We start from the raw sequence: 16,682 nt of genomic DNA, 5'->3' as shown, positions 1-16,682 counted from the left end.
GATATTTATAACGTTACAAAAGATTACTATTTCAAAGAAATGATGTTCTTTTGAACTTTCTGTTTATCAAAGAATCCTGAAAAGTGAAATGTATCTCAGTTTCCACAGAAATATTCAGCAGCTCAAATGGGTTCAACACTGATAATAATCAGAAATGTTTCTTGAGCAGTAAATCATCATATTTTCATGATTTCTGAAGATCATGTGACACTGAAGACTGGAGGAATGATGCTGAAAATACAGCGGAGCATCACAGAAATAAATTACAGTTTAGAATATATTCAGATAGAAAACAGCTATTTTAAATTGTAATATTATTTAAAAAAATTGAATCTACCTGCCTTGGTGAACAGAACAGATCTCTTTCAGCTTATGATCAAAATAGCATTTGTAAAGTACGATTTTATTTATTTAAAAAATAAAAAAATAATTTTATTCAAATATAATTTCCTATTTATCTATATCATTTTAATCAGAAAGACTGATTTCAACTGACTGGGTGTTCAGAAACACTAGTATGCACTAAAGAGCAAATGATCTAAAAGTAAAGAGCAAAAGCACGCTGAATTATTGAATCACCAGGATGTGTACCAGTGAGTCCCCTGAGTAAAAATGACAGAATCCTGTCAGGCTTGCCGTGTTTTAACTCAAGAAGTGTTCACCTTCTGGCTCAGGTTGATGATAAATGGAGTATTTTTTCAAATGATGTCATGACGTCGGCCGCTGACCCCGTGACCTCTGCTTGTGTGGTCTGAGGACCGTCTAGCTGACAGCGCTGATGGATGATGCTCATGCAGACGGAGGAGCGCTGCTTTACAGGCGGAACTCATTCAGAGACTCTTGATATATTCATTAGCCACTTGAAGCTGTAGATTTTAGAATTTATTCATTACATTGATTTTTTTTTTTAAACCTATTAAAGTATAGCCAGTGGCTAAGAGGAATTACTGTAGCAATATTACTGAGATTTCTTTTTTTTTTGACTTATTGACTTTGGCAATTAAAATGTGCAGCATATGAAATGTAATTGGCAGCGGTGAAGTTATCATAGATTTTACTGACTAAATTGTGGACTTGGCATACTGGATTTTATTGTACTGTATTTATTTATTTTTGCTTTTATTTGCATTAGCCTAAACATTTTCACATGAATCTATATTATTTCCAAAACGTGAAATACTGCTTTGCATTGCTGCCTGTAAACTTCCCGGTGAAAAGTGAAAAGCGTGTGTTTCTGAGAGTCCAGAGAGGAGTCAGATGTGTTGTCTGTGTGTGTTTGTGTAGGCCGAGGAGACGAAGGTTCTGCGTCTTCAGCTGGAAGTGTCTCAGGCTAAAGCAGACATGGAGCGCAGACTGCAGGAGAAAGAAGAGGAGTTTGAGGCCACCAGGTTTGATCAGAGCCTCCTAGTTCTGACAAACTTGCTGATATGCCCTCTTAGGAGAAATGCCTCTGATAAACCATCTTCTGCTTTGAATCAGTGTTGTCCTGTTCAGTCTTTCAACTCTTCTGTTTTTCCACCTCGTCCTTTGCTTCCTGCTTCTATCTAACATGGGACAACTGCTATGGTACAGTAAGTAACTTGTTCTGGCTTCTGTAATATTGCTACTTTCTTCCAAATCTGTCTTCTTCTATATCTTTGCTTGCACTGTATTCCGAGCATGATTCATGTTTAACTTTGAATTACTTCATTTTGTATTTCAGTATTAAATATTTTAAACAACAACACAGACTAAAACATTTGAATTATGAATTTGAGTAATTTATTTGTTTGTTTGTTCCGTATTTTTTTTATAGATATTATTATATTATATATAAATGTATATTATATAATATTGTTTGTGTGAATTCGTTCGGCCGTGACAGCCAGTGTTTTTGTTTTTTAATAATAAAGTTAATATCTAACATGTGGAGCAGCAGCTTGAAACCTACCGTGTTTTTTTCTGTTTTTGGGTTTACATAATTCAAGGTCTCCTACAGAATTTTATTTTTGCATCTTAAAGCATCCTGAAATAGTTTGCTGGTCTTATCTGGTTTAGGCTGGACTCCCAGTCTGACCAATTTACTACCCGTTCAGTTTAGTTCAGTTCAAATCAAAAGCAGCTTCCCCAAAAATTGTTTGTTTCAATGCTACAATTCTCTAAAGTTCTAAGTCCAGACTGGGAGAGCAAGACCAGCAAGACCAGCAAGCCAGCTCAGACTGGTTTAAAACATGCTTTAATCAGTTATTGTAAAGACAAACATTTCCAAAGCGTCCAGTTCAAGCATGCAATGTTTCGTTGGTTTCAGGAAGAGCCACCAGAGGGCGCTGGAGTCTCTGCAGGCCAGTCTGGATGTGGAGGTGAAGGCGCGCACGGAGGCGGCCCGGCTCAAGAAGAAAGTGGAGAGTGATGTGAATGAGCTGGAGGTGCAGGTGGACCAGCTGAACAAGAACAACACAGAGCTGATGAAGAGCGTGAAGAAGCTGCAGCAGCAGATCAAGGTGCGTCTCGCGCTCACGCAGCAGAACATGCTGATGACGTGTGTGTGCTCCATGCTCTGTGTGTCTCCTGCAGGAGCTCCAGGCTCAGCTGGAGGAGGAGGCGCGCGTGCAGGAGGAGCTGAGGGAGGAGCAGACGCTGCTGGAGCGCCGCTGCACTCTGCTGGTCACCGAGGGCGAGGAGAGCCGCGCTGCGCTGGAGGCGGCTGAGAGACTGCGCAAGAGCCTGGAGACAGAGCTGCACGAGACCACAGAGAAATACAACACCCTCGACAGCCAGGTGCTGACACAACACACCACACTCACCTGAGCCTTCATCACAAGATTTGACATCACGCTCATCAGGATGCGTCGTCTCAGAATCGTTGTGTTCTCCGTGGCTCCCTTGCAGTGCATTCACAAACTCTCAGTCAGAAATGAACAAGGCCAAAGTAAACTAAAAAAAAAAAAAAAAAGTCACATAATGTAAACATTAACTTATAAAATATTAGTTTGCCAAGTCAGCATTTCATTTAGTTTAATTTGTGCTGAAATAAAAGGGAATAAAATTAAACAGACATATTTCGAAAATGACTAAAAATGACAAAAATAGAAACAATTCTGCGATAAACTGAAGCGTTTCGGAATATTTCAACCAAGCAGATGAATGGGATATATATTCAACATAAAAGTTATATTAAAACATATCTTTACAGGGTGTTAGCTGCGCTGTGAATAAGCTCTCTCGGGTAACAGTGTTTAAATATATATTTAATACATGCAGGCATTGTTTTGATGATTAATCATTGCTGTCACTTTTGAGTCCTCACACCCAGCTCCACTTCCTGCTGTTGTGTTTTGAGTGGGATTCTTTGGCAAAAAAATCTATCAATAAATGCTAAATGATACTACTATTGTTATCATGAATTCTTTTGGCCACAATAATTAGTGAAAATCTGATACAATATTTTCATTTCCAGGGCAAATAAAAAACTTACATTTCTAACATGGAGTACCAACCTAAAACCTTCTGTGTCATTCATTAAGTTTTTTTTGTTTTGTTTTTTTTGTTTTTTACAGAACTATTTTTGCAGTGCCATTTTTTAAAGAATTATATCAGTGCAAGAAACATTTATCATTTGTTTATATGCAAATGATGTCCAACATTTCTCATTTTCATTTAATTTAACTAAATAACTAAAAGTAAAATTGAAATAAACATGAATTAAAACTCTATAGACATAAAAAAAAAAATATATATATATATATATATATATATATATATATATATATATATATATATATATATATATATATATATATATATATATAGAGAGAGAGAGAGAGATATAAAAACAGTAAAAAGAAAAAATTGAATTCAAGAATTATAGTAGCAGAAGAAACAGATCATTTAAATAGACACATGATGCCCGTATATACGGTCAAGCTGCTAACGTGGAGCTGTGTGCTGTGTGAAGTGAACAGAGCTGTTCTGTGCTCTCAGATGCAGACTGTGTCCAGCGGGAAGCGGAAGCTGGAAGTGGACGTTCAGCAGATGACGCAGGAGCACGAGGAGCTGCAGGCCGAACTCAGATCAGCCAACGACAAGGCCAAGAAGTCTGCATGTGAGGTACAGACACACACACACACACACAGAGCGCTGAGAGACAGGCCTGATGGGGTGGAGTGTGACGCTGTGCTGCTGGTCTGCAGACGGCCCGTGTGCTGGAGGAGCTGCGTGTGGAGCAGGAGCACATCATGCATCTGGAGCGCGTCAAGAAGAGCCTGGAGCTCCAGATGAAGGACATGAGCGGCAGACTGGAGGAAGCTGAGCAGATGGCCATGAAGGGAGGGAAGAAGATCATTCAGAAGCTGGAGGGACGGGTAAACCTCATGAACCTGATGAGCAGGGCTGGGACATCAGCATCAGCACTTACCATATCAGAAGATATAAAGGATAAGGATAAACTCTATTTGTCCCCCAAATGAAATTTGTCTGGGACAAAGTGCTACAATAAAAAATAAAAACAGATAAAAAAAACCCCCAAAACATTAAAATACAACAATGTATAAGTCTAAGATGTAAAATACATACAGTGCAAAATACCAAATACTATTTTAAGCATTATTTTTGGTAGAATTCAGCATTTTTATCAAGGCAGGAACAAATTAAAGCTTCAGTCTATTCGTTTTACACATTGGCGTTCTTAGTCTGGATGTTTCGAGTCAGTATTGATCCTTATTGATATTGATGACTATATTAATTATGCATTATTGAGGAAGAAAATGCTCTCCATGAGTTTGTTAGAGCTTGAAGATTATGGTAATTAAGAACCTTTCATTTAGCGCCTCATGAAACCAGTTTGGTTTTTTAATTGTATTTATTTAGTTGGATTCTGTGTTTTATGATTTGAAATTGGCAAAGTTATACTTATAAGATTGATTATGACTAATTAATTATGATTAAGTTGCAGATAGGAAATAAAAAGTCAAAGTAATGACATGCTAAGTCAAGTTTATGAAATAAAATGTTATAATTATGACAAAGACATTCCTATGAATAATTGTAATTGACAAAAAAAAAAAAAAAATTGAAATTGACATACAAAGGTAAAATTCTGAGATAAATTATGACATAAATGTTATGGTTATGAAATAAAGTCAAAATAACGACACACTAAGTCATTTATGAGATGAAGATGTTATATGAAATTTATATGAAGGAAAGTTATTTTTTTACACACTGTAAGTAAAAAAAAAGCATAACTAAATTTACATTGTGACTGAAGTTATAGTTATGAAATAAAAAGTCATTTATATGTTGAAAAGTCAAACATTTTCATATTTACGAGATGTTGAAATTACAGTTGACAAAAAGTCTACATTTTCATTACGTTAACAACTTATGAAGTCATAATTATGACATAAACATATATTTTTTTTATTATGGCTTACAACTTTTTATGTCATATATTCATTATGTTTTGCCAAAGCATACATTTTATATTATTATTATTAATTTTTTTATGTGGCTAAATGAGCTTCCATGCATTTCCACATTTCAAATTGGATTAAGCTGTATTTAATTTGTTAACAATGTATACTAATATATATATATATATATATATATATATATATATATATATATATATATATATATAGCTGCATCAAATTTATAAAAATGCATTATGATTTAAAACAAGTTTAATGCAAAAATAATGTGTAATGAAATGATTAACAATTGAATTAGTCTTTTAAAATGTAATCAAATGAAACATGATAATTAATTTACAACAAATCATTGCATTTATTTTATTTTTTGTCAAATAAGATGCTGCACATCAGAAGTGTACACATTTAAACATGGACAAAGGATTGTCTTGGTTGAATGATATATGACATAATATGTTTCTGTCATCTTTATTTTTTTCGTTTGTGGTGTAGAGCAAGTAAAACATGTCCAGAACATACCATCATGACTGTTAGATCTGGTTTGTCCTGTGCTCTCTGTGAACGCTCAGGTGAAGGAGCTGGAGCTGGAGCTGGACAGCGAGCAGAAGAGACACGCTGAGACGGTGAAGAGTCTGCGCAAGAACGAGCGGCGTCTGAAGGAGCTTCTCTTCCAGTCCGAGGAGGACCAGAAGAACCAGCACCGCATGCAGGAGCTGGTGGAGAGACTCCAGATGAAGATGAAAGCCTACAAGAGACAAGTGGAGGAGGCGGTAGGTCACCTTTTCATTTTCACAGAGGTTTGGACACTGGAAAATTTGGGATAATTTCTACATTTAGGCCCACTAATACACCTTTCTCTGGAAGCCCACTTCTGACACATAAAATACAATTCCTACTTTGGTACACCACATTTACACTCATTACTATAAAAAAAAAAAATGCCAGAAATATGACATAAAAAAAAAATTGTGATATAAAATCATAATTGACATCATAATTTATAGTTATGAGATACATCTTAATTATGACTTAAAAGTTGTTGCTATGAAATTAAATGTCAAAATAATGAGATACTAAGTTATAATGATGACAAAAACATATATACTGTAATTAAAAGTCAATTATGACAGTCATAAATTAATAAATGTAATAAAGTTATATTTATGAGCTAATAATAATAATAATAATAATAATCTTTATTTTTTTTATAGCGCCTTTACATTTTACTTCTCAAAGCGCTTTACATAACATATACCATCAAAATACACTGCATAAAAAAGTATGAAAATGAGCAAAAACAAACAAAACAAAACATTTAAACCACATTAGAATTAAGAACAATATAAAATGTATATAAAAGCTACCTTAAAGAAATAAGTTTTAAGGCAAGATTTAAATATGTTAAGAAAATTTGAGTGCTTTATTTCTAAAGTTTTGGAGCTAGAGAAGAAAAAGCCCTGTACCACATCGATCTTAGGCAGGTAGATGAGATAATTAGCAATCCAGTATCAGGAAGCCAATGCAAAGACTCCAAGATAGGAGTGACATGATCCCTTGTTTTAGTTAGGACTCTGGCAGGACAGATTTCCTCAACCTGTAATTTCTTTAGGGTAGCTTTTGATACCCCGGACAACAAAGCATTGCAATTCTCAATTCAAGAGAAAACAATTCAGGGAAATGCATTGGATGTAATCTGGCAATATTTCTAAAATGAAAGAAAGATGTTTTAACAGTTTTCAGAATATAAGGCTCAAATGTTACTTCGAATTGAACATTACACCTAGATTTTTAAATTTTGTCTGCGATTCCATAAAAGAGTCACCAACAATTAAAGAAATGGTAACACTTTACTATAGGGTCCAATTCACACTAATAAGTAGATGCTTATTAGCATGTCTATTATTAACATATTGGCTGTTTATTAGTGTTTATAAAGTACATATAATGCATGACATCCATAATCCTACCCAATACCTTAAACTTAACAACTGCCTTATAAACTATTAATAAGCAGCAAATAAGGGGTTAATTGAAGCAAAAGTCATAGTTAATGGTTAGTTAATAGTGAGAATTGGACCCTAAAATAAAGTGTGACCAAAAAAAACGTTCCAGCTTTACGCAACTGGTGTGGTGAACCAATGAGCATAATCTCAGTCTTTTCACTGTTGAGACAAAGACAGTTTTGCAACATCCATTCCTTAATCTTAGAAATACATTGAGTAAGAAAATTCACAGGCACAGTATCATCAGGTTTTGAGTGTATATAGATTTGAGTGTCACCTGCATATAAATGACATTTTAGAGGATCCAAGAGATCTTAAAAGTTGACCAAGTGGGAAAATGTAGATATTAAAAAGCGAGGGGCCCAAAACAGATCCTTGAGGAACTCCAGATTTCACAACACTTACCTCTGACCTAAATCCACCCATTAACAAACTACTTACTGTCTAAACCACTTTAGTATAGTATCAGAGACCCCCAAGAGTCTTTAGGTGCAGCTGTGGACTAGGGGGAAAGGGGTTTTCATGATCATGTTTCGTACATTTATCAATCTTAGTGCCAAAAAAATAAATAAGCGTATTACAGTACAAAAATGGGTTGAATCATTAACAGGCGAAAGACTATTACAATTCAACAATTTGTTAATGGAATTAAACAATTGTCTCGGTTTGTTTAGATTATTTTGTATTATCTTAGAAAAATAATCAGATTTGGCAGAAACAATTCCAGTCTTATACTCGTGTAAACAATCCTTCGATGCTTGATAATGAACAGTCAGACTAGAGAGACGCTACATACGATCTTACGACAGGAAGTCTTCATTGCACGCAAACCATCATTATACCAGGAACATGGTCCCACAAATGAAACAAAGTGTGATTTTTGAGAAGCAAATGACTCAATGCTAGACAGGAGAACAGAATTTAACATTGAAAGCCTCCAAAGGATCAGATGAAGAAAAACTACTTAGAGAAGTAGTTTTCATGAAGGCTTGATTGATCTCTATCTACGGTATGTCATAGTACGACAATTGAAGATATTAACAACAGGAAGATTCATGTAAAAAAAAAAAAAAAAAAAAAAATTGGCATATGGTCAGACAACTCTAGATCAATGGCAGATAACTGAGATACAACGCATCCATTTGAGATCACAAGGTCCGAGGTGTGACCTTTATTATGTGTAGCAGTCACAAACTGATCCAAGTCCAATCAATCAATAAAGGCTAGGCTATAAAAGATAAAGACCCATGACAGAAGTTATAGTTATAAAAAAATAAAAAAGTCAAAATAATGATATACTAAGTCATTTGAAAGATAAAAATCATTATTATGACATTTATATGAAAAATCATAATTTACATGTCAAAATCCACATTTATCATTATGAGCTAAAATTCTTAATTGTGACTACATTTAATTTACATTAAAACTCAATATTATGTCATATTTATGAAATAAAAAGTCATACTGATTAAAAAGAATAAAAAAATTATGACACTGGTAAAAAAAGTATACACACAATTATAATTGAGATAAAAAGTCTTAATTATGATATATGTTATGAAATAGCTCAATGACATACAAAGTCAAATATAAATTAAAATTATGGGATGAAATATCAAAATGGATATTAAGTCATAACTATGAACTAAATTCAAAGTTGAGTCATTTTATATGATAAAACCTTTGTGACAAAGTCAGTTATGACATAAAAAGACACAATAGTTGTCATAATTATGACTCTTAACTCATAATTTCGCCTTTTCATATATAATCATAATCATGAATTGCCAAAGCTTGATTTTGGATGTCTTCAAAATAGTAAGTAACCTAAATTAACATAACTAATGCATTTTAAAAAAGCATGACACAGCAATAAGCAATAGCATTTAAAAAAAAAAAATGATATAATAGTGCAACACATAATGAATAATTAAAATGTAGTACAAGAAATTCCAAATGTATATTGTATTATTTTATGTGTTTTATTATTGTAATGACTATGGCCTTTGATGCTGATATGACACACAAATTAATAAATACTAACTGTAGAAAATGAATGCATTACTGAATGCTTTAATTTTGAAGTGTGAAACTTCATCAAGCTGTCAATCATATGATGTTTTATTAACAAAGTCCGGGTGGAGCACGTTCAGATAATTAAGAGGAGAGCTGCACAATCAGTAATCAACCCGACTGACAAGATAAGAGGTGTTTATATATACACAGCAGACATAATGTACCTCTGTGCCTTGACAGTTTTTCCAGAATCCCTTCACCTCCCCTTCTCCACACTTACAACTATTCCTGTCCTGACCTGTAGGGGGGTACTCTGGGTTCGGGCCAAAATCAGACAGAACGCCAAAAGCACATAACCTCTAGTCTGATTATTATACAGGTATGTGTGAACTTGTGGAAACAGCATGTGTTTCTCTGATGTGCTGTTGTTGATGCACAGGAGGAGCAGGCGAATGTGAATCTGACCAAGTACAGGAAGACGGTTCATGAGCTGGACGATGCAGAAGAGCGGGCAGACATCGCCGAGTCTGCGCTCACCAAGATCAGGACCAAGAACAGAGGCAGCTTCGGCAAAGGCTACTCATCAGTGAGTGTCTGTCAGGACAAATGTTAACGCCATCCGTCTCCAGCAGGAGTCAGTAACGCTCTGCTCGTGTGTGTGTGTGTGTGTTTGACACAGGGTTACAGCACTCCCTACCCCGGCCTGGTGAGGTCGCCCAGCTCTGTGGGGTCAGAGGGCAGAGGTGAGAAGGTCACTGATGAGGACGAGTCCATCAGCTCTCTCATTCCCACATACTTGAATTCAATCAAGAAACTCATGATCGATTAGAATCAAGAGTTTTTTTTTTTTTGTCTTCTGCAATCATAATTTTTGTCTCAAAAAAATAACTGTACACATATAAATCTTTGGATTACAACAAATATCTATGTTCAGTATTATATTTGGCTATCATCAGCATGACTTTCATTTTGTACTGTAATTAAGTTTATTTCGTATTCATTTTTTTTTTTTTTTTGGAATAGTTCACCCAAAAATGAATGCATTCAGGCCATGCATCTGATTTGGATAAATGTAGCATTGCATCACTTTTCACCAATGGATCCTCTGCAGTGAATGGGTGCCGTCAGAATAAGAGTCCAAACAGCTGATAAAATCCTTATAAAAGCTTTGTATTTGTAAGAAAAAAATCTATCAAGATGTTTTTAAATAAATTTTAAGCCCATAATACATAATAATGCTTCCTCCAATGAAAATCTTCTGTTGTCCCTCACATCAAATTCCACCCACATAATTGGTTCAGATCAGACAACTTTTTTAACTGGTGGACTGGAGTTGTCTGGATTACTGTGTTACAATGTTTTAATCAGTTGTTTGGACTCTCATTCTGATGGCACCCATTCACTGCAGTGGATCCATTGGTGAGCAAGTGATCCACTGCTACATTTCTCCAAATCTGATGAAGAAACAAACTCATCTACATCTCGAATGGCCTAGAGGTGAGCACATTTCTGACATATTCCTTTTAAAGGAGGACAGCATTAGTAATACATAGTCAATAGGACAAATACGTATCTGTTATGAAGTACACATTCACTCTGAAATGAAATCATGATTCAGTATTCTGAAAAAATTAGAAATGCATTGAATGGACATTCATTCCATATATAATATTCCCTTGCTCAGTAGTGTCATGTTTGCATTAATTTTGTATTTATTGATGAAAGCTACATAAATAGTGCAAACAAATGAATCCTATTTAGTTAAACATTACATTTAATGTAATTTATATTACAGAAAACATAATAAATGGATGATATTCAGCAGTTATTCTTCATTTACATCGTTGTATAACAGGAAGAGAATGAATTATTTGCACATCAGTAATGCAGATGCGTTAAATGCATAAGCTGGTACTGTCAGAAAACAAACAATCAAATCCAGTTTAAACATCTTGATGATCTTTTAGCAAAAGTGTTAATTGATTTCATATAAAAAAATAAGCATTGTGCAGAATAATTTACATATATTATTTGTAGCTCTCTCACTATAGAGTAAATGGTTTGGGGAAACAATGTATTGAATTTGATCAAAAGACAAGAAAATAAAACATCTTACACACGTGTTTGTGTTCATTTCTTAATTGAGTATGAAGTGATGTAAGCCCTGAGTCCATGACAGCAGTGTGAGACTGTGAGCAGTTGTATTCATTTACAATGTAATACCAGATCTGGTATGTTTATGGATTTGCATTGAGTTGTATAATATCCTGCGTAAGCTGAAATCAACACTTACTCTCTTTACTTGCTGATCCATGTTTCTGGTTTTACATAATTCATACATGATATTCCAAAGGACAAATGTGCAATATTTTCAGAATGTATTGAGCTTCTCCACCTGAATCAAATTTCCTTTCGGTGTTCATTTTGGTAAGTAACTCCCATTTCTTTTTTAAAATTCCTGACATTTGCATTTCCTTTTCTCATTGAATATCCTGATTTCCCTCAAAAAGAAATGGGTTCATGTCGACTTTAAAGGGACAGTTCACCCAAAGCCTAAAATTCTGTCATCATTTTAACACTCAAGCTTTTCCAAAGAAGAAGAGTTCCTTTCTTCTGTTGAAGATAAAAACAGTTCCCGGTATGAAACTAAATATGTATCTAAAAATATGGAACGAAACTGAAACTGTTCAGTTTCATATTTTGTTCCATACTATGGAAGTCAATGGCTACCGTCAACTGTTTAGTTAAATTTTTTCCCCCATACTTGGAAGTCAATGGCTACCGTCAACTATTTAGTTCCAGATTTTACCCCACATACTTGGAAGTCAATGGCTACCGTCAACTGTTTAGTTCCAGATTTTACCCCACATACTTGGAAGTCAATGGCTACCATCAACTGTTTAGTTCCAGATTTTTTTCCCCATGCTTGGAAGTCAATGGGTACCATCAACTGTTTAGTTCCAGATTTTTTTCCCCATACTTGCAAGTCAATGGCTACCGTCAACTGTTTAGTTCCAGATTTTACCCCCCTTACTTGGAAGTCTATGGCTACCGTCAACTGTTTAGTACCAGATTTTACCCCCCTTACTTGGAAGTCAATGGCTACCGTCAACTGTTTAGTTCCAGATTTTACCCCCCTTACTTGGAAGTCGATGGCTACCGTCAACTGTTTAGTTCCAGATTTTACCCCCCTTACTTGGAAGTCAATGGCTACCGTCAACTGTTTAGTTCCAGATTTTTTTCCCCATGCTTGGAAGTCAATGTGTACCATCAACTGTTTAGTTCCAGATTTTTTTCCCCATACTTGGAAGTCAATGGCTACCGTCAACCGTTTAGTTCCAGATTTTACCCCCCTTACTTGGAAGTCTATGGCTACCGTCAACTGTTTAGTACCAGATTTTACCCCCCTTACTTGGAAGTCAATGGCTACCGTCAACTGTTTAGTTCCAGATTTTACCCCCCTTACTTGGAAGTCGATGGCTACCGTCAACTGTTTAGTTCCAGATTTTACCCCCCTTACTTGGAAGTCAATGGCTACCGTCAACTGTTTAGTTCCAGATTTTTTTCCCCATGCTTGGAAGTCAATGGGTACCATCAACTGTTTAGTTCCAGATTTTTTTCCCCATACTTGGAAGTCAATGGCTACCGTCAACTGTTTAGTTCCAGATTTTACCCCCCTTACTTGGAAGTCTATGGCTACCGTCAACTGTTTAGTACCAGATTTTACCCCCCTTACTTGGAAGTCAATGGCTACCGTCAACTGTTTAGTTCCAGATTTTACCCCCCTTACTTGGAAGTCAATGGCTACCGTCAACTGTTTAGTTCCAGATTTTACCCCCCTTACTTGGAAGTCAATGGCTACCGTCAACTGTTTAGTTCCAGATTTTTTTCCCCATACTTGGAAGTCAATGGCTACCGTCAACTGTTTAGTTCCAGATTTTACCCCCCTTACTTGGAAGTCTATGGCTACCGTCAACTGTTTAGTACCAGATTTTACCCCCCTTACTTGGAAGTCAATGGCTACCGTCAACTGTTTAGTTCCAGATTTTACCCCCCTTACTTGGAAGTCGATGGCTACCGTCAACTGTTTAGTTCCAGATTTTACCCCCCTTACTTGGAAGTCAATGGCTACCGTCAACTGTTTAGTTCCAGATTTTTTTCCCCATGCTTGGAAGTCAATGTGTACCATCAACTGTTTAGTTCCAGATTTTTTTCCCCATACTTGGAAGTCAATGGCTACCGTCAACCGTTTAGTTCCAGATTTTACCCCCCTTACTTGGAAGTCTATGGCTACCGTCAACTGTTTAGTACCAGATTTTACCCCCCTTACTTGGAAGTCAATGGCTACCGTCAACTGTTTAGTTCCAGATTTTACCCCCCTTACTTGGAAGTCGATGGCTACCGTCAACTGTTTAGTTCCAGATTTTACCCCCCTTACTTGGAAGTCAATGGCTACCGTCAACTGTTTAGTTCCAGATTTTTTTCCCCATGCTTGGAAGTCAATGGGTACCATCAACTGTTTAGTTCCAGATTTTTTTCCCCATACTTGGAAGTCAATGGCTACCGTCAACTGTTTAGTTCCAGATTTTACCCCCCTTACTTGGAAGTCTATGGCTACCGTCAACTGTTTAGTACCAGATTTTACCCCCCTTACTTGGAAGTCAATGGCTACCGTCAACTGTTTAGTTCCAGATTTTACCCCCCTTACTTGGAAGTCAATGGCTACCGTCAACTGTTTAGTTCCAGATTTTACCCCCCTTACTTGGAAGTCAATGGCTACCGTCAACTGTTTAGTTCCAGATTTTACCCCCCTTACTTGGAAGTCAATGGCTACCATCAACTGTTTAGTTCCAGATTTTACCCCCCTTACTTGGAAGTCAATGGCTACCGTCAACTGTTTCGTTCCAGAGTTAATGGCTTCTGTCAACTATTTTTGTTTCATTTTTTTTCAATGGCTACCGTCTGTTTTGTTACCAACATCCTTCAAAATATCTTATTTTGTGCTCAACAACAGACAGAAGAAAGTCGAACATGTTTGGAACCACATGAAAGTGAAGTAAATGACGACAGAATTAACATTTTTGAGTGTACTGTTGCTTTAAGGCAAGCGAGAGCTTTGAATAGTCACAGAACTGAAATCAGCTGTAATAGTTGCAGCAGCAGTTACAGTATATATTAATACTATTTCACATACATGAACTCGGATCGATCAATGCTGAATCCTAATGTCACGATCGCATTAGAAGATACTGACAAGCACGTCAGTTCTCCCGAGTGAAATCCTGCAGATGTTCACACAGTCTCTGCCACACCTCGAGAGCTCTTTCAGTCAGATTTGTGGGAAGGTTATGGTACCTCGGTTCTCTCTCTAACTTCTCATGATCGTTCTCCTGGTTTAGAGCCTCAGAAGGGTTTTTGAGAGATGGAGCACTTTCTCTTCAGCCAGTGTTGCGTTGTGTTTTAGCGTCTCTAGAGCTGCGAGTCTGATGGTCTCAGATGTCCATGTCCACCGGTCTCAGCTCGCCCGTCTTGTGTTCTTTGACCCACAGCTCTCGGTCTCTGGCGGGGTCCACGCTCCGCAGGAGTTTGTCCACCGGCTCAATGGTCTGGAGATGAAACATTAGGTCATCATGACTCTTGATCTGAATCAGACTGTGCTGTATGAGTGAGAGAGTGTTTAACTCACGCTTTGGTTGAACATGTCCGTCTCGTGTCGTAGCGTTGTGTACTGACACAGATGCTGTCTGATCATCTCCACACGCTCCACCTCCAGACGCTCAAGCTCCTGCCAGGAACCAGACGTATAGAGTTTGTTTATAAAAGAAAATGTTTTTGTCTTTAAATCATAGTTTCCTTGCATCTCTTAGCAGTGTTGAAACATCAAGCTTCCCAGAATTTCTCCATTTTGTACTGTGTCCTACATCACACAAATTCTCATTTCTTATACAAATGATAGCACTTTACTTTACATTAGTTAATTCAATAAGCAATTTATTGATTTCTACATAAAGAAAAGCAATGTATTCATCTTTTTTCAGTTTGTTGTTTGCAAAATTAGTTTTATTAAATAACAAGAATCACTATGTTATTATCATTATCATCAGCAGCTTACAAATCAATTGAATTTGTCCAAAAAAAATTTATGATAAAAATGACAAGTGAAAATTTAAATCCTACATGTACATTTAAGCATTAAGCAGATGCTTTTATCCAAAGTGAATTACAAAAGGGTGTGTGTGTGTGCGTGCACGCATTGGTATAGGGGTGTTACGTGGGAAAACCTAAATGTGAAGCTTTATTTCAAATCAAATCAAATTATTTTTATTTTTGTAAGTTCAAAGTTAACTGACAGTAGCTAACTAGTGTTACTAAATTCCAAGATCCATTGAAAAAAAAGAAGACTAAAACTCATCATTGCAAGCTATCATTTGACTGTATAAAGCAGTCAGAAGTGGCATTATCTGAAGAACTGGTGTCTGTGAAAGCACAGTCAATCTCTCACCAGACTGCTGGTCACCATCTCCTCAAACCACTTGGACTGGGACTGATTGTAGAGATCAACACATCGCATCAGATCATCACCTGAAGATACAGAGCCTAAGTTACACATGTGGGACTCATACATCATCGTGTCTATGGATATGTACATTTAGTCATTTAACAAATGGTTTTATTCATGATAGGTAAAAATTGATAGCCTGAATGCACTGTAAGTCGCTTTGGATAAAAGCGTTTACTAAATGCATACATTTATTTAATTAAATTTATTTATTTATTTATTCACCCAACTTACAAATGAGGACAATGGAAGCGATCAAAATCTACAAAAGAGCAATGATATATAAGTGCTATAACAAGTCTCAGTTAGCTTAAACGCAGAAAACATAGCTTTTAAATCATATAATAAATAAAAAATAAATATAGAATATGAAGAGAATAGAGCGAGCTAGTGTTAGAGGCATTTTTGCTTTTGTTAATTGTATAATAAAGAAAAAGATTAGAGAAGCTAGTGTTAGTTTCTTGTTTTCTTTTTAAAAATAAAGAAATCAAGCTGTTAGTAAATAGAGTGCAAGTCTAATAGGTGCATGTTTTTTTTTCTTTTTTAAAGAATAGAATAAGAATAGAGAGTGCTAGAGTCAGAGATGTGGGAAAGATGTGTTTTAAGGAAATTCTTGAAGATGGCTTAGGACTCTGCTCAGATTGAGTTGGGCAGGTTATTCCACAAGGAGGGAACAGTTGATGTCAAGGTCTG

General features: G+C 36.1%; 3 protein-coding genes across 4 annotated transcripts in view; 1 reads left to right on the top strand and 2 right to left on the bottom strand.

The window, feature by feature from the left end:
- LOC113112014 (myosin-16) overlaps window positions 1-11,551 on the top strand; it is a 46,113-nt gene extending 34,562 nt beyond the window's left edge. For both annotated transcript variants that reach the window (XM_026277356.1, XM_026277357.1), the window contains 8 exons: window positions 1,285-1,388; window positions 2,288-2,480; window positions 2,554-2,757; window positions 3,961-4,086; window positions 4,170-4,340; window positions 5,978-6,178; window positions 9,870-10,016; window positions 10,110-11,551. In XM_026277356.1, the coding sequence (XP_026133141.1) occupies window positions 1,285-1,388; window positions 2,288-2,480; window positions 2,554-2,757; window positions 3,961-4,086; window positions 4,170-4,340; window positions 5,978-6,178; window positions 9,870-10,016; window positions 10,110-10,259 (1,296 nt within the window). In that variant the 3' untranslated portion in view covers window positions 10,260-11,551. The remainder of the gene's footprint in view (window positions 1-1,284; window positions 1,389-2,287; window positions 2,481-2,553; window positions 2,758-3,960; window positions 4,087-4,169; window positions 4,341-5,977; window positions 6,179-9,869; window positions 10,017-10,109) is intronic.
- On the bottom strand, window positions 11,120-14,492 carry LOC113112015 (uncharacterized). The gene is made up of 2 exons (XM_026277358.1): window positions 14,394-14,492; window positions 11,120-14,268 (listed from the first exon to the last, which is right to left on the bottom strand). The coding sequence occupies exons 1-2, from the start codon at window positions 14,408-14,410 to the stop codon at window positions 12,219-12,221; spliced, it is 2,067 nt and encodes a 688-aa protein (XP_026133143.1). The 5' UTR covers window positions 14,411-14,492; the 3' UTR covers window positions 11,120-12,218.
- Window positions 13,213-16,682, bottom strand: part of gas7b (growth arrest-specific 7b) — a 33,835-nt gene continuing 30,365 nt past the window's right edge. Inside the window, exons 12-14 of the mRNA XM_026277360.1 lie at window positions 15,933-16,012; window positions 15,117-15,215; window positions 13,213-15,036 (exon numbers count right to left, since the gene is read on the bottom strand). Coding sequence (XP_026133145.1) covers window positions 14,923-15,036; window positions 15,117-15,215; window positions 15,933-16,012 — 293 coding nt within the window. The 3' untranslated portion in view covers window positions 13,213-14,922. The remainder of the gene's footprint in view (window positions 15,037-15,116; window positions 15,216-15,932; window positions 16,013-16,682) is intronic.

This window comes from Carassius auratus, chromosome 12 (assembly GCF_003368295.1).
Source record: "Carassius auratus strain Wakin chromosome 12, ASM336829v1, whole genome shotgun sequence".
In the NCBI taxonomy this organism is placed as follows: Eukaryota; Metazoa; Chordata; class Actinopteri; order Cypriniformes; family Cyprinidae; genus Carassius; species Carassius auratus.
The sequence above is the reverse complement of the archived record's forward strand: the minus strand, read 5'-3'. Positions and strand labels throughout refer to the sequence as shown.